The sequence below is a fragment of the Strix uralensis genome, chromosome 9 (assembly GCF_047716275.1).
Source record: "Strix uralensis isolate ZFMK-TIS-50842 chromosome 9, bStrUra1, whole genome shotgun sequence".
Classification (NCBI taxonomy): domain Eukaryota; kingdom Metazoa; phylum Chordata; class Aves; order Strigiformes; family Strigidae; genus Strix; species Strix uralensis.
In genome coordinates, this window is record NC_133980.1 from 6,571,562 (window position 1) to 6,589,547 (window position 17,986).

The following is a 17,986-nucleotide window of genomic DNA, read 5'->3' on the forward strand; positions in this document are numbered from 1 at the left end:
GCCGCGGGGGACACAGCCAGCCCCGGGACACTTTCTAAGAACCAGCTGGGGAGGGAGCACACTCCTTCCCCGTGATCTCCAATCGAGATGGTTGTGGCATGTTTAGGTGTCCAAATATTGATTTTCTTGCAAACAGCCAGCAATTGCATGGCCCTTCTAGGTGGCTGGCCCACCCCTCACCTGCATTTTCTTAGGTGCATCTCAGCCATCGCATGCCACGGTGCACAGCTACTTATAGCCAGCTGGCTAATTATTTCATATAAATACTCAGCATCACATATGACGTCCACTGAAATTACAGCCTTTCGGGGGAGAGGTAGCGAAGGTTTGTGCGGTGTTAGTGGCTGAACTTCGGCAACTAAAACTTGCTTCACTGAAATTGGAGCACAATGAGGCTTCCCTGCCAGCAGCAATTAGAAACAAAGATTATCTGATTGCTTTCTGCAGCGATAGCACTTTGTTATTTTCCTCCTGTGTGGAACAGAAAAATGTCATAAGTAGTGGGGGTGTGATACCTGTCACAGATTTACTCTTGGCAGGTGGGGATATTTGTTATAAACTCTTCAGAAGTGCTTGATTCAAGGTTTTCGAAAGGTTGTCTCATCTTTACACTGAATCACTTTTCTATTCCATCTTCTAGTTCCTGATACAGCAGCTTTTGTCAGGCTGGTGGTTCAGGCTGAACTCGCAGAGTGAAGCTCTCCCGAAGATTCATTTAGTGATGAAAAGGGATGCCGAGATTCCCCAGGAGAGATCTGAGTGAAAACCCTCTGGAGTACATTCCAGTGGGGGAAAAAAAACAGGCAAGGGTTAGGTATATTGTATTTAGGTTAGCATTTATATTAGTGCTAGTATGTGTTTGAAGGTCAGTATTTATTTCAGTAATCTATTGCTATCAGTGAACAGCTAAGTCCGCCTGCCTTGCTCAGATGGTGTCACGTCCCACTCAAACAAGGGAGAAAAGTATGCTGTTCTTGAAACACCAGCCTGACTTTTCATGTTTGCACCCCACATCCCAAAGCACTGAAGACACGACAATGCTCATTAACCGACTTCTTTGACTTGCTGGAAACTGAGCCTAACCCTTCCGCACTGCAAATGCCAGCCTCGGACCTTTTAAACTGCCGATGACATACTCTGCTATCTGATTTTCAGGAGTCTCCTCGTGACTCGAGATGCAGTCGTGAGTGTTAAACGTTTTGAAAAGCAGACTTTAGAAGGGTGTCGTAAAAGGAACACCTTTGACTTCTGATTGCAAAAACCAGAGATCACTTCAGGAGATTACAGCCCCCGCACAAATAGGTTTGTTTAGGGTGGTACCGCTATTAATGACTTTACTGACTGAGACAGCACTCCACAGCCGTAGTCTGGGGAAGGACTGGTTTTAATTAGGAGCACTAAGGCTTGTTAAGTGACCAAGTATGGTACTGAGTCACATCACATGAAACGGTACGGAGACTGCTTAGGGCCATGGAGTTAAGTCCTTCCTTTTAAAATCTTTTTGTAAGACTGTTCCCCTGGGAGGAGGAAGCCAGCAGGGCCTTTGGCATCACAGCACGCCGTTCAAGTGGGTACCACAAACGTGTCTGATCAGAGGCTAAGGAAGAGCATTTGCTGGACTCTTAAGAACAGACTTGCTGAAATATTACTTCATTGGAGACACACAGCTGAGGAGGGCATTTCTTCCATTCTCACGCAGTCCCTAAAATCATTTAACACTGGCCAGCACTTTAAACACCATGCTTCTGCTTGAGATTTTGTAGCTCTATATAAGAGGAAGCAATGCCTTCAGACTGTGACCTTACAATGCTCTCCCCCTGACTTTGCACAGAGCTCTGGGCGAGCAGAGGCTGTGCTGAGACAGATGTGGAACGGCAGCAGCAGGACCTGCCTTGCCCTGTGCATGCTCCTCTCCTGCCCAGCTTGCTCCAGGAGGCCTCGTCCCCTTCTTGGTCATCACTGTGTAAGGAGGAAGAAGCCTTTCAAAAGATGTGCCGGAGCCAAGCCTCGGTTCCTGGTTTGGGGGAAGATAAGGTGTCTTCTGGGAACTGTAGTTCCTGGGAAATATGAATTTGCAGCCTTCCTTGAAAGACAGGCCAGGAAAGCCAGCAGCCTGCGACCATTTCCGTTGCTCTGGTGCAAGGGAAAATGTGTTGAAATTAAGAGAGGGAAATTTTTATAGGCAACTCTGCTTGGAAATTAGCAGACTGCAATAGGAAAACTCCAACACGCTTAGGAGAATTAGACACCAAGGAAAAAACTCTTTCTGCCTTGATGAGAATTGGGAAGGGATGGTATTTCTTGCCTCTGCAGTTAAAAAGAAACTAGCCTGGGGGTTCACTAGGAAGTGTAAAGGCTGCTTGAGGAGAGACCGTTGGCTGGCCAGAGACCCAGACACAGCTAAACCCTCATGGCTTAAGGGGGAATGAAAATATTCTGACAGAGTTGGAGGAAGTAGCTTTGCAAAAAGGGGACGGAGAGCTTGAACCCCAAACTCCACCTGCCCGACGGCAGATAAGAGCTCCTCTGCCTTCTGCTTTAGCCTGTGGATGAGGCTTCGGGGCAATGCATACAGTAGAGCTGTAAGACAGAAACTGCAGATACTGATAAAAGAAGAACCTGTTGGTATGAACTAAGAATTACTCACAAAAAGTGTACAGCAGTTGTTTGTGGTTTACATAAGTTACCGCAGTGTTTGCATGCTGAAAGAGGTGGAGGAAGTGTTTCTAAGATGACTCTGAAGAGCTGAACAGAGCACAGCAGTCAGGCTGATAAATCAGAGAGCGGGCACTACATTTGCCCAAAGCTGCAAATACTATTTTTGGGAAAGTGGTTTATATTCTTATTCTGGAAAAGACTATTATGTCCTTGTTTGTAAGAAGAAAAGCTGTCCTCTGACTATGCAAAATTCAGTACAGTATGCTCTGTGGAAAGTCTGAATGCTGGGAGAATAACCACCTTTCATTAACCTGCTCAAACTCACCTGCACAGCCACCAGCCCTGCAAACCCAGACCCTTTGGTCCATGCCTGGCCTTGGCCCTGTGCTATCCAGCTCCCAGCAGGGCCGGGCTCTTGACTGTATTTACATGCAAGCAACTCAGCTGTGGACGCCTTGGTTTCATTACTGGAGTTGGTTCACGTGTGGCTGCTGCAGTGTGTCCTCTGAAGCCTCTCTGGGCTTGGTTGGAGGGCTCTGTATGCACCGAGCTGTTTGAGGAACTGCCATTACTTACCCTGCTCTCCTAGTTTGGGGTATAGCATCAATGGGAGTATTGCACTTACAAACTGAACACTAAATAACTGAAAATAATAACCAGTGAAGACATTTATGAGCTGAGGGGGACCCTAGGACAATAAAGGACGGTTGGTGGTAGCTCATTCTTTACCATCTGCACATATTGGCAGTAAAGCTGACAGCAGCAGTCAGAATTGCAGCCTTACAAGGACCCCTTAGACATTATTTTCCACTTTAACAAATTTAATTAGCTCTTTTCCCCTCAAGCAGTGCAATACAAAAATATTTTTCCAGGTAATGCAGCCATTTTCTAGTTAAAGAAGTGGAGAGAATGTTAAAGCAAAAAAGCATGACTAAATTAAAACTGTTATTCTCATTTTCTACACAGACATTTTGGCAATTGCTTTGTCTCTGAAAGGAACAAACTTTTTGTTTAGTGACATAATTCATGGGCTTCTAAACCAGAACACTGATGGATGAGTTCTCAAAAGATGGAGTTTAATCTGAATCCCCATGTCTTTCTCTGGATCTACTAGGCTGGTGTAAGTTTAGATGGTAACAGCCATATTTTTTTTTTCAAGAATAAGCTGTTGTGATCTCTGGTTCTCCCTCCCCACAGCTGGCAGGTTGGCAGGGCTCTTGCATTTTTGGGAGGGGGACATTTTGCATTACAAGAGAGCACTGAACAAAGCTATAAGGAAAGTATCTGAAGAAGGAAGAGCAATATGGTATCAACACATAGCCCAGGAGCACCTCCTGATTGAACCATCCCTTTTCTTCCTCCAGAAACCAGAGCTGGACACAGAGGGTTTGGGCCGAAACAGCAGCTGAGAGGGGCAGGGTGAGGCGGGGGCAGCACACCTGAGCACCCCGGTTAAACTGCTGTCAAAATCACAGCTCTGGGCCGGCTGTAGCCAAGCCCAGGGTGTTCCCAGATAACAAACCCGCACAGATAGCAGCACGCTGCACAGCCTGCAGCACCCGGTTCAAGGTCTGGGTTTGAGCCCAGAAAGCCCTCAGTTTGTGTTGGTATGTGTTGATTTCTGCATAAAGGTAATCTTTGTGCCATTAATGCAGCCCAGTGTCTGGTTTCCAGAACAACCTGGTAACAGAGTTATTTTTTTTGTTAATTGTACTACCCAAAGACAAACTTATGGACCTGATTTTCTGCTGTTAGGAAGCAGAAAATTAATCATAGCAGCAAACAAATGACGAGATTGAGTAAAGACTCAGCTGTTGTACCAGCAGTTCAGCCTGTCTTTCCCAGAAAAAAAATGTTTCACGTATCCCATGACACCATCCTGCCATGTAGTTTTCCTGGAGTCCTGAATTTCCCAACACTTTGATGTCTGCCCCTGGTTTGTGATGAATAAAGTGGTGTTGACCAACCAATTATTCAGTATAACACTCAGTGATAGCATTAATACCTTCCCCATTCAGTGATGTAATATTTTATGTGCAAAATGCATTTGAGGCTCAGTAAGCCTTACTAGCCTTCCTAAATCCTTACCAGGATTTGGGAAGACCAGCATTTAGAGAGAGAGTACCTCCTGCACTGAGTTGCTGGTGGAAAGAGGCAGATGAAGAACCACCCTTGAATCCATGAGCTCGAATCAGCTCCTCTCCAAAACATCCCTTCTCTGCCATGTCCAGAAGGTGCTGAGCAAGAGTTGTTGTCCATATGCTGGAGGTGCTCAACAGAGATGCTCCTCAGATGAGGGGGTAGCTCTGTGCAACTCTGCTGCAAGGGGTCTAAGGTGCAAGAAGACAGATATGGCTGTTAAGGCTGATTTCCTGAGCACGTAGCTTGCCTCTTCATCCTACAAGTTGGACTGAAGCTTGTCTTTCACAGCAATACCTCATCTGGGTTTAAGAGCTCTAAGTGATAATGGTTCCACCATCCTTGCTCAGAAACCACTCTCACTAATAACCCTTTCACCTAGGATAATTAAGCTTTCAAAGCTGAATATTTCAATTTCAGCCTTTCCTGTGGGATCTTGTTACGACTTCCCCAGCAATACAGCAATGCACTTCTGCCATCAGATATCTTTTTCATATGTAGGGGCCTGGAAACCCTGCTCATACCTGCTGTCCGCTCACCGGGCTGCGTTTGTGAACGAATGGTTCCTCTACTGCACGCACAGTTCATTGCACGTAATTCGTGGCGGGGGGTTGTTTAAACTGAAAGCATGGAAGTGCCCCGTTGCACCACTGGATGCAGGGCGAGGAGGACCAAGCGGGAGGACACCCACCAGCAGCTCACCCCATGGGCACTGCATCACCTCCATCCCGGGGACACCCTGGGTTCGCCCTCCAGCGGCGCGGGGATGGAGAACACATTTGTCTTATACAATAATAGAATCACCAAAAGACTCTGGCTCTATTTCTTTGATAAAAAGGCAGCCAAAGAATTGCCCTCTCCCACGAGCCCCAGCGCTCAGCCTATGAGATAATAAAGGCTGGCCTTTTCTTTGCAGCTGTATTGTTTTAGTGCTTGGAAAATAGCAGCAGGCTGAGCAATGAGTCATCTGTCACTAGATGGGGTTAAAGTAATTTCCGTTTTCTGTTGCCATGGGGAAATCAACGTCCTAAGATTTGTCCTTTCTCCCACTCAAACATGTGGGAGTAGAAAGCCTGAAACCCAGCAGGGCTAAAATTTTTTTAAAATTTTTTTATTTTATTTACACCCCCCCCCTTATAAACAAACTTCTCTCCGTGGCCTTGCAGCTGTCAGTCTGTTCCCGGAATCGTCCGGTTAACAATGTCATTCCCCTTGGATTGCAAAAAATCCAGAAGCAGAGTTTAAGTAAATATTTGACATTCATATAGGAGTTGCTTCATGTTATCACTTATAAAAGTCTCTGTTGCTTGTAAAGTTTTACGTTTGCAGTTGAGGGGCTTATAAACTTGATACTATACAAATAAAATTGAAACTTCAAAAAAAAGTAAATTAAAGTAGCAGCTTACACAGCTGCTATACACTACATAGTGTGTAACAGAAACAGGAAACAGGAAATTGCAGTAAATACCGTTTAAAAGCCTCGCTAATGTATAGTTTATATGAGTAGCAGCATAGCAACATCTAGTGTTGATCGGGGATATAGCTGAAAGTTATCGTCATACTTCCATTAACAGCTGTTTGATGAAATCTGCAGGCAGGCTTTTCCTGGACCACCACACCATTACCCAGCCACAACCTCAGCTCCTTCTCCCGTGTGTTTCATAACATGTCATTTTTCCAGGCTCTGTGTCACTGCCTTCGTTAGTTTTGCAGAAGTGCAGTCATCTGGTAATACTCTCAGTCTGTCTCGATCGTTATGAAAATTAATGTGGTTATATTTAAGAGCTGACTCAATAGATCTACAGGTTTCAACGCGATTCAGTGCAACAGTGGCCAAAACTTTTAGCATCTGAACTGAAATTAAGAAAGCAATTCCTACCTGACAGCTGATCGCATTACCAACAGTATCATAAAACCCAGGACCAATTAAGCTCTGCTGTGAAACTGGTAGAGTGCTCAGAGTTACTCCTTTCCCCAGAAATGAGTAAAGTTGCAATTCTAAGTAGTACATCAGAGAAGGCTGTGTTTTTGCTCTCCTGTATTACACCACAAAGGCAGGGATTACTGTATTATGCAGAGTTTAAAACCATGCATAGAAAAACTGATTGAGGTGTATTTTGAGTCTCTCACCATATCCCACGTAGACATTTCTTTTCATTTGAAAGACACCTGATGCTCAAAGTTAAGTTCCTTGCTACTTTGTAAGTATACGTTATGGATTAACATTAGTTTAGTTTTGAATAGTTAAGTTTAACTAAATTAATCGAGTTTAACTTCACATTAGTTTAGTTTTTTAGCTTAGGTTTAATTATTTTTAATGGCTTTGTTAAACTCTCACAAGTTTTTTTATACAAACAAGCCCTTATATCAGGGCTCACTAAGGACTATTTAAATAAAATAATTCGTCTCCTTAGATTACAGCTCCTATTACATGGGGTTTGCTTCATCTTCAGGAAAATAACATCCTTTGGGTTTTCTCAAACAAAACAAAATTCATGAATGGCTGCTTTCCAAATCCAGCTCTGTCTTGCAACACCCTCTGAACAGATTTTTTGCCACGTTTAAGTTTATTACATGATCTAATTAGCATGACTGTGTAGGTGCACTGTGGAATGCACTGGGGGAGAGGAAAAATACAAGTGTACAAAATGCTGTTATATAATTTGCTACGGGGACACGCTTATTAAAGACAGAGACCTGGATCACTCTCTGGATGCTTTTCAGCAGGATTTTGGGAGCGAGCAGTTAGGCAAGGAAAAAGAAAGGATATTCAAGTCTATAGCAGCAGAAAGGGTCAAGAGCAGGAAAGACTGACTACCACCTGATTCTTGTGACTTAAAAATACAGTTTTGAAAAGGTATTAATGCTATACTCACATTTGTTGCTTTTGTCTCCAGACAAAATGATTCAGTAAAATTCAATGCATGACTGAAAGCAAGGGCTGCAAACTTGTCAGCTACACTGCAAGGCTCAGTCTTCATCAGAAAATGAAATATAACTTCTAATTAATAGCAAGAAAATACGTATTGTTAACCACTCCAGCCATGAGAAAGGCATCAGGGTGTCTATTGAAAACACGCAGACAGAACAGAGATCAGAGCTCTGCTTCATGTTATTAAGACATTCACACTGCCCTAACCAAATTAAACGGGAAGCTAAGTAACATAAAGCTATCAGGCTCTCTTTCTTCCTTCTGCATGCATGAAATAACATTTTAAAGTTATGTGTGATCTTTCAGCTCCTCTAAAGGCGTCAGGCACTAGGCACATCTGGCATGCTGGTCTTCTCATTCAACAACATGAAGTCATCCTCCAAGTTGCATTCCTGAGTCAGGAACGTGTAATTTTCCACATGTCACTTTACTGATTTGCACATTGAACAGAGATGAATATTAATTTCATTGAAGATTGGGCATATTTAAGGAAATTGCAAGCCCTGCTAATTGTGTTTTAATTAAACTAGAAGTAGAATAGTATTTGGTGAAGAGGGCTGATGTTATTTGAATAAACACACTCCCCACAGCCCACTGTGCTACACCATAAATCAGTTCAGTGCCGAGTCCCACCCGATGGGGTGAATCGGGTAGTATAGGATCTTCAGAGGTGTAAGTTTAATCGTAAAATTATCACTTATTAAATTTGCTGGCTCTGCTTTCCCCCACTGTGGGGAGAGAACGTCGTCGTGGCAGTGGCCTGAGGAGCCACCAACGGTGCAAGCTGGTTTACCCTGAAGCTCAACCGTTCCATTGAATTCTCCTTTAGGAGGATCGGGATGTGCTTGGGGCACGTGGTGGTACCCAATGCCACCCTGGCTGGTGGCAGCACTCCAGCGGGGCAGCCACAGGTCTGAAATGAGTTTGATGGTTATCAGCAGAGTGCCTCAGGGATTGCATCTGGTAAAGTACACAACACAATTGCTTTGGCTCTTGAAATCAAAATATTTGCTGTGGCAGGGAGGGAGAAACAGGGCTCCAGTCTGATGAGCTGTGGGAGGCACCCAGAACCAATCCCTTTGAAATCAAAGGCCTTTTCCCTATCGTGCTCAGGAACAGATCCTAGGAGTGACCTCCAGTCTCCAAAGCGCCTCTCAAAGCTCTCAGTGCCCTTAGCTTTTATATTTGGGGCAATCAAAGACACCAACATTAGCTGTGCAATTCACTTGAAATCCAGTTACAAGCTAGAGCCTATTCCTTCTAAATTTCCTTGCTACAAACACCTTATAGCAACAAAAACTCTCCCTGGGGAGAAGGTGGTCCTGCTCTGGAGGACGCATTAGTGTCCTGCAGAGGCTGTGGCACCGTGGGGGTTGGTTTCATGCTGGCTGCGATGGGCAGGTCAGCGTTGGAAACAACAACCCCAGTTGCTGTCAGCAACTTTCTGGCACTCTCTGCACTGGGAAGCCGTCTGTCCTCGTGGGAAGGGGGATGAAGGAGTAATTCAGAAATCACAGGATGGGCTTTCTGCAGCTGAAAGTGAAGGGCAACAAGTCTGGAAAAAAAAAACCATATTCCCAGGGGTGAAGGAGCCTTATTTACCACACCGTAATACCTTCTGTTTCTGTAGGAATATCTGAAGATGAACAGAATAGTGCTTCATGGTGCCAGGTAAACAGCTCTCACATGCCATGGCTACAGTCTCTAAGGAGCTTCTGTTTATTATGAACCGTCTCTGCCGCGGCTTTAGCTACAAACCCAGAAGGGAGAGGCTCACAATGAAAGTGAAGAGCTTGTATGAAGTTGCCAGAGGGACACTTATTACCTTTGGGATTATAAGCATTTTTTTCTGAATTTTTGCTTTTTTCTCCTGTTTTTTCTTACAAGCCCTGGTTCTTCAGATGGACTGTTTGCCTTGCCAGTCCCATTTGGAACGGCGATTTGGTAGTCAGAACAAAAGTGTTATCAAAGGAAAGATGTTAGTGATGCTACTGAGACTTTAAAAAGTCAACTATGTCTGAATTATTTATTTCCTAGCTCTTGTGAACTATCTTTAAACAGAGAAATTCTTGGAATTACATGAAACTAAAGCAAGAGGCTCCCTGGAGGCTCTTGGTAAGATTTAGATTTGCAGTAAATATTAGTATATTGATTATTATCATGACCTGCTGATTTTTAATCTCCATTTACAGTGAAAACCCAAACTTTCTCTTCTGAACCTAATTTGGATTGTTAAAGGGCTCTAAATGTAAATTAACATCCCCAGGGTTATGCTGGTGTAATTGAGATCATTGTTTATCACTTTTCTTTGGTTCATTTCCTAAGCTTTTGCATTTCCAAAGGGATGTTGTAAGTGATGCAATGAGACAACTACAACAAGTTTTACAGAATAAAAGCTCAGGTAGGCACCTGGCCGGTGAAATCCTCACTGAAACAGTCTGGTTACACAGTGTAAAGGCCGATGAGGTTTTCTGGGCTGAGGTCTTGTTGCTGTGAGAGTTAAGAGGTGCTGATGGCCCTGTGGCAGTAGGTGAAGCGCTGCAGAAGTCGAATCAAAATGGGGGTTGGAGGAAGGGTGAGTCTTCTCCCCTGCACCCCAACAGTTGGAGGGGAAGGTCTCCAGGGGAATTCTACCTTTGGTTTTCCAGTGGACTTGTTAGTATTCTTGTGATTTGGATAGTAATGATTTAGCCATGGGATTTTATAACCATGTATTCCCACCACATGGCTGGTAAACCATGAACCATTTTGTTCTTTTCTTTTTAATCCAAAAGGAGAGAGAATAATCTTTTTCATGGCACCGTCATTTCTGATGTCCTCGTACCAAGGATTTGACTACAGTACTTCATGGCTTTCCTAACCTTCCATCAATCTTGGGATGTTTATTTTTCTTCAAACATAGCTGTTTGCAGCATGCTAACAAGAACTGAAGATCTTTTAACACTGCTATTTGTTTACTGAAGACATCAAAGCCTTCTTTTTCCACAAGCTGCCTTTGAGTCGGTACAATTTGCAAACAGCCATGCAAAACCAAGGTGTGCTTTGTGTAGAGCAAAATAAAACCACAGAGCACTGAAGATACAGATATTTTCTTATCTGAGATTCTAAATTTAGCTCTGCTTCATCTCTCATTCCTCAGCTTCTTAAACTATTTGTTCCTAACCAAGAGCCCTGCAGTTGCAGCAGACCTTCCTATTGCCTTCAAGTTGGGTAGAAGAATGCTACTGCAAACGGGAACAGCGGCAGTGACAGCAGCTAATCTAAACCAAATATTTTGTAACATCTATGAGCAGATGCATTTCCTTGTTTCCCTTTGACAGTCAAGATGCTATGCTAACGGAAAGCAGCACTCAATTTTTTGCATTAGGTCCTGTCAGCTTTCGGTTCAGACCCGGGCTGTGAGTGCTGAGCAGTACGCAGTGGAAGAAATGATAGATGTTGGCAGCAAATTAGATAACAATATCTGCTGAAATTAATGACCTAAGAAATACTAGGGCATCCTTTTTATGGATTTCCTAGATGTGTTGAGGGTATTTTAAGGCCAATCGAACTCCCACTCCTTACAGCATAAACAGGATTATTCCTTGTATGGAACATAAGGCAGCATAAACATCGCCATTTGTGTATCACTGGTATTTCCAGTCATACTTAAAGTACCCCACCATTCAGAGCCCAGTGGCAGTCTTCAGAGAGCATCAAGCATTGACAGTACATCACAGGAGGTGTCTCCATGGAGGACAACCTAAAGTCTCTCCGTGGAGAAGGACCTACTAGAGTGGTACCAACAGATTAGCTCCTTCAGGAACTATTCAACCTGTCAGCTGTGGTATGGACAACAGGGCAACAAAGGAGGAGGACAGGATACGGACTGACCGATACAGTTTTTATTCCACAAGGAAGCAACTCACTCCAAGCAGTGTTGGCTGAAGGTTACAGAGCGGGCAAATGCCTGAGGCTTTCCGGGAATCGGGAAGGGCGATGTGCAAGGTCAGCGAGGGTCAGTAAGGCAGATCTGCTTGGACAAAGTACAGGTCATGAGAAATGCTGACTCCATTGGTTAGGGAGGGATGGTGTGCTAAGGACATTTTCAGCAACATACAACTTTTTAATCACCTGGCTGTGGGTGTAGTTTACCCTGTCACAGCAGGTGAAGACACGCTGTACAATCTGGTACTCATGGCAGCTTTGGAGACCTGGCACAAGGGACACAGAGGAGACTCATGCAGGAGAGGCTGGGTGGCAAGACGAGGTGCTGTTCAGCACCTCTTAATCCTGAAAACACCAAGAGGAGATGCAAGGGGCAAGCAATACAAACCTTTCTCCTTTCACTAGCTTTAAACCAGGTGAGCAGAGATGATGCAACAGGGTGCAGCCAAAGAGGCTGCAAGTGTGTGGGACAGCGGTTTTGGCCACTTCCCTTGACTTTGGATGCTGCTGAGCTTGGGTATAACATCTGGCTCAGCAAGGCAGGGCTCAGCATCCCAGAGGTGAGGGAAAAAGGAGCAACTGTTGCCCAGTCCCAGAGTCCCCCTGGGTTGAGAGGAGGGATGTGACCCCCCTCAGTGACACAGCCAGGCTGCCCCTCCAGCCCAGTACTCAGGTGTCTCTTGCAAAGCACTTCCAGAGTCTTGCCTTAAGAAATAAAACAAAATGGCAGAGCCTTAAAAAAAAAAATTTTAAGCACATCCAACTTTGGGATAGAGCATAAAATTTCTTGCCAAAGAATTTAAAACAAACTGGAAACTGATCATCTACTCATTTAAACGATGTGCCTGGAGCTAAACCAGCAAGGCTGAATAATCTCTGCACTGCTTTCATCCTTCTTCAATTTTTTCTTTGTTCCATCAGCCACATGTGCGTTAAGTGTAAATTGAAGGGCTCTTAGCTGGAAAAGCAGATTGTGAAAAGGGCTTGGCCCTCATCTTATAATTCGGCTTCAGTATTACAATTGTGCTTAATAGCACTCTTATTTTGTTGTATTATTTATTCTGGCTAGAACCCTTTAGGATCCCTTGAAGGCTTTTTTTTCTGGTGGATTTAGCCAACATCCACTCATGAATCCAGATGTTTTTGCTTTTATCCACGGGAATTTTATGGTATGGATATGCCAAGATTATAACTTCAGGCTCAGCCTCAAGACAACTATTTTTCAAATTCCCTAAATCAAAAATGGAAAGTGCCATGAAAAACCTGGGCCTTACTGCATTTAGCCTGCCAGAATGGAAATCAAACCACAGGACAATATTGCTCAAGGTTCTGGATCTGTGTTGCTATAGTCTCCTACGTTGCACCAGAAATTACAGCCCAGATCGTGCTATTTTCTGTGTTCTCGGACACAGACTCTTGCCTTTAGCACATCTTCAGCTCTTCTTTCCATTCAGCAGCCTGAAGTTAGGAGCAAAGATACATGTGGGTCCAAGATGCTTACACTGGAAAAAAGATTACTCACTGCAAGCCAGAGTCACTGCTGGTGTATTTAAATGAATGAAAATGTGCTTGTGTATGTCAGTTCCCCATCATCAACACAGATACTCTCCCCAGTCAAAACTGGTTCTGAAATAAGGGCAGTGATGAAATGTACCTTGCCCTGATGGGACCTGGTGAATAACACAAGTGTCTGCTGTGCCTTTGACGGCACTTAAGAAGAATAACCAAATCCAAGCTCATTCCTTGTCCAGAGTGACAAAAGCAGCATGAAGCAGACGTTAAAATAACCTTAATAACTTTCCTTTCTGCACTGCCTGGGGTTTCTTTCAGGCACGCCCATTTGTTGCATCCTGGGTTTCTTCCCTGCTCCCCCTTTGTCAGTGCAAGAATCCTGATTAAAGCTGCTGTGGAGTGGTGGTCAGTGCCAGCATGGTGGCTTGGATGGTGTCCCCTGTTGGGGATGGCCATGTCCTTCCAAGTGCCCAGAGGTAGCTCAGGAGCATGAGAACAGTAAACGTAGGAGATATATACAGAACAGTTCTCATTTGCCTTTTAGCAACAAACAGTAAATATCATCTGTGGCCACGCTGTGCACAGAAAGGATGTGATGCTATGCCTGAGTCCACAAAAGGTAAATTTTAGCTTTTCCTCCAGGACACTCCCGACTGGCCTTGAGTGCACACCAGCAGGGCCCCGGTCCTGCCTCTGCTGTGCATGATCCAACCTTTTTTAAAGCTACTCTGGGTGCAGACCAGGGATAAACTGGAATAACTGCTCCATGTTTAGTAGAGAAGGGCCTGTTCCGCTCCCCAAGAGGCTCAAGCACAGCAGCTAGTTGTTGCTTGCTCTAACAGCACTAGTTCTTTACCTGCAAAAATGTTGGATCAAAAGAAATTTAAATTATTCCTAAAAGCTCTTCTAAGGCTTCTCCCAGCATGGAAAAGCCTCTCAGCTGGCACAAAGGATGGAGCTGGCTCCACAGCAAACCCCACCGGGGCAGGGATGTGCCAGGACAAGAAGGAGACACAAGAGCCAGGGAGCAGGCGCTGAGGGCTGAGCACCCAGCACCGGCTCCAGCAGCAAAGCTTTTCACCCACCTACCCCAAAGCTGAGCTCAACCACACCAAAATCCTGCCCTGTGGAGCTGCTGAGGGCAGGGGTAAGTGGTAACAGTGCACGGTACCATCAGTCAGCGTGACAAGTCCAGGAGTCTATACAGTGTCATACACAGGAGGCAGCAAGGCAGAGCAGAGTTAATCTGGACAATGCATTCAAAGGGGAAAGCACTTTTCTTGCTAATACTGTAGATCAAATGTGCTGTGCAGGGCTTACAGAGGGTGCACATTAACTATCCCACCATCACAGTAGTGCTGCCAGTGCCTATCACATTGTCTGCTTTATAATGAGGAACTTTGTTAGTATTCAAGTATGCAGTTTAAATTTTAAAGGCCACCGCTGTACTTGTATGCTATGACAACTGCATAAGTATACCTGTTCCAATTTATTCTTCTAGTATTTTTTTCATAAAATATGGTTTCAATGACTTTGTCTTCCCTGTAAAAAAAAAATCCACATTTTTCTTTAATAAGTTCATGACATTCAAGCTACTAATTTTCCTTACCATCACATCCCTTTTTGGACACAGAATAAAGGAGATTGAATATAAAAAGCAGTGGTTTTTTTTCCAAGTTGGAAATGAAGAAATACAAGAATACCGAGCTCTTCAATTTTAACGTTTTTTTAAAAATTCTCTCAGCAGGTCAGAAAAGTGATAAAATGCTTTTGTCTCCATTTCAGTGGGAGGCTAGTTTTGCCTTTGGCATATTGAGCATCATGGGCACCTCAGTACAATTTGTTGCTGCCATTGCATCTCTTCTCCTTTGCTCATACTGCTACTGCTCGCTTGCTAGGATTGCTGTGACCAACTACCTGAGTTACACAGTCCTCTTCCCCTTTCCTTACACTGACTTCCCAAACCTTTGCAAAGGTCTATCTCGTTATAAGTGGTACAACCTCACCCTGCAAATACTGGACCTGTGCTCGAGTTTGGCCATATTCTGCACATCTTTGGTTTTTGTGATGACTTCTGCGAGGCTGCTTCAGTTCAGAAATTTAAACATGAGCGCTGGTCACAGCAGGGAAGGTGAATTGCCACCTGTAATGCCATTAACAGCAGCCAGAAAGGCAGCATGGTTGTGCAAGGACAGGCAGATCCCAAATGCACTCACATCAGGATCAGTACTGCCCCTGAAGCCATGTGCATCATTCCATTAAATCACTTTACGAACCAGTAATTTGGCCCTTCATACCCATTACATCCCAGTGCCGTTTCAACTAAAGGGACACACCTTTAGCATACATAGCCTGGGCCTTTGAATTTAAAGGCTGAGCAAAATTTAATGGAAATTATACAATTTGCTTTTGACATTACAGAAAGCAGAACCTGAAGATTTGCCTTTCTGCTTTGCCTTACAACTGTGAACATTGCACTGCCATTAATGCACAGAGCTGTTAAGAACTGCAGGCATAGATCTGTTACCTGAACAGCAAGAGAGGTGTGAAAAATAACCACCATCCGGCACATATCATTTCTGCTCCAGGTAGAGCCGTAGGCAGCAGCACCTCGACAATGCAGGAGGATGAGAGGTGAGGGCAGGAGGAGGAGCAGGCCTTTGGGTAACCCAGAGCAGAGCCAGGGCAAAAGCACCACGCTCCTGACCTGCTCCCACATGAAGCACAGCATTGATTTCCAGACCTGACACACCTCCAGCCCATATGCCTTGGGGAACTCGCTGCTGGCTTAGACATTCACAAGTTTTGCTGTGCTGAGGAAAATCTCGCCTTCTGTGCATCTGATCCCATGGGCTTTTTTTTTTTCTTCTTCTTTCCTTTAACCTTTGTTTGGAGCCAGTCTTGAATCCCCAAAAATAACAGTGTTTCCATGACAACCACCCAGCAGTGGACTCCTCCAGGGCATCTGAAGAATCAAAACACAGCCAGTGCTTCCTCCTGCTCCAGCATCACCCCCCATGGTACCACAGCTCCATCCTATCCCCTCTCCCTCCTCTTGTGCTGAAGTAAACTACAAACTACTTTGGGCAGAGCTCTGTCTGATTTGGCATTACAGGCATTTACTGAATAAGTCACACTGCACAAGTGATGTACGAGCAGGTTTCTAGACCATGGTACAAGCTTATGGGGGGGGAAGAAAGGCCAAGAGGGTCTGCAGTCTAAAGGATTTTGTAATCCCCTAAACTTTATTAATAAGATCCATCATTTTCATGCCCTCCCTTGTATTTTACAGAGGATATTAAATGATCCTTTATTATTCACAGTCACTGCTTTGCTTCCAATACACAGCATTTCTCCTGTCTCCCTTCAGTAAAGCCCTGCAACTGCTGAACCGTCTGGTCCCAGCCCAGAAAAGCATGCAAAGGGCCCCACCAACACCAAAAGCATCCCCAGATGCATCGTCTCCCTGAGCAGGGCAGGATACCAGCCCTTTGCAGAATCAGGCCCTGCTTGCTCAAGCATTTTCTCCCACAGGCAGCACAGCCGGTACCTTGCCCAGAGACTGGCTCCAGCCGAGTGCCCAATTGATCCACCACTCTTGAGGCAGTTCCAAACCCCCATCCCTTCCCTGCAGCACTTCTGTCTGCCCTCAGACCAAGATTTATGAGGGTTATCCATAGATGCGGTTGCAAGAAAAGTCCAAAAGCTTTTGTTGCAATGCCACAAGCAGCACAAAACCAGCAGAATGCTCTTTGCATACCTGATCCTCACTGAAGGGATACGAGCAGGACACCCAAACACAGACAGCAAGCTCTGAAGCAGGACCTGAGGAGGCAGTGTGGATGCATGCCAACCTGACAATGGGGTTTCATTTAACAAGCGCAGATTTAAGTGTGGAAATCAAATATGAAACAGTCGTAGCCAGCATTGTCTGCATTCTTGGAGTGGCACTAAACTAGCAGAAAGAAAAGAACTGAGACACTGGCCCAGACATGCTCCAGCTGTCTGCGACTACCTCTTCCCTCCTCCACCGAATGTAACTATTCAGCTTGTTTTCATTTCATTATTGGATGTTATTTTTGCAACCTGGGAAAAGAATAGAAAAGGGGGAAAAAGTCTTTTAAATACTTTTGGGTTTATTTTTAAGAACTAGACCATTTCTTTCCTTTTTATCAGAGATAAAGTACACTTTAAAAAGCATGTGGGGCCTATGGTATTATTAGTTAAACATTTGTTTCTCAAATAAGGTCCTTTATTTCAGAGGCAGCAGCATTTGCGTTGCTGCGGTTATTCACGTAAGTCGCACTCATTTAGTACTGAGCAACATGCAATTAAATAGCCATATAAAACACCCACAGGGTGAGCAACAGCTGCCTACAGGTAACCTTAAATTTCATGCACTCACTTGCCAAGTGTTTCAGCTCTAGCCATATAAATCCTCATTTGCATGTGGGAGCAGGACAGGCCCTTTCCTCCATCACCATGGGTAGGTAAACAGGAGGCACTCCTTCACCAGGCACAGCGCAAATCAAGCTTTTAATGAGTTGGTTAAAAGCCTGATGCTGCAGATAGCTCTTAACGGGAGTGCTTCTCGACCCACTGCAGGGTCAGCCCTTCCCCAGCTTCCCTTCCCTCCTCTGCCTTCCTCAAGAGCACAGCTTATCCATTTTTAATGTTAAAAAGAATTTGCATCCAAGATCTGATAATTTATTTTCCCTCTCTTTACGCCAGTTTTGGTTGACAGGGAAATGCCAGCATGCACCGCCCATTCCCCCCCCCTGCCCCCCCACCCCAGCTGGGGACACTCCACCCTATGAA

At 44.6% G+C, this 17,986-nt stretch overlaps 1 protein-coding gene across 1 annotated transcript; it reads left to right on the plus strand.

The window, feature by feature from the left end:
* The first annotated feature begins 9,507 nt into the window (after positions 1-9,507).
* On the plus strand, positions 9,508-16,985 carry TMEM212 (transmembrane protein 212). The gene is given in 4 exon segments (XM_074878228.1): positions 9,508-9,597; positions 9,599-9,707; positions 14,916-15,278; positions 16,945-16,985. Coding segments are annotated over 4 exon segments (603 nt in total).
* Positions 16,986-17,986: the final 1,001 nt, after the last annotated feature.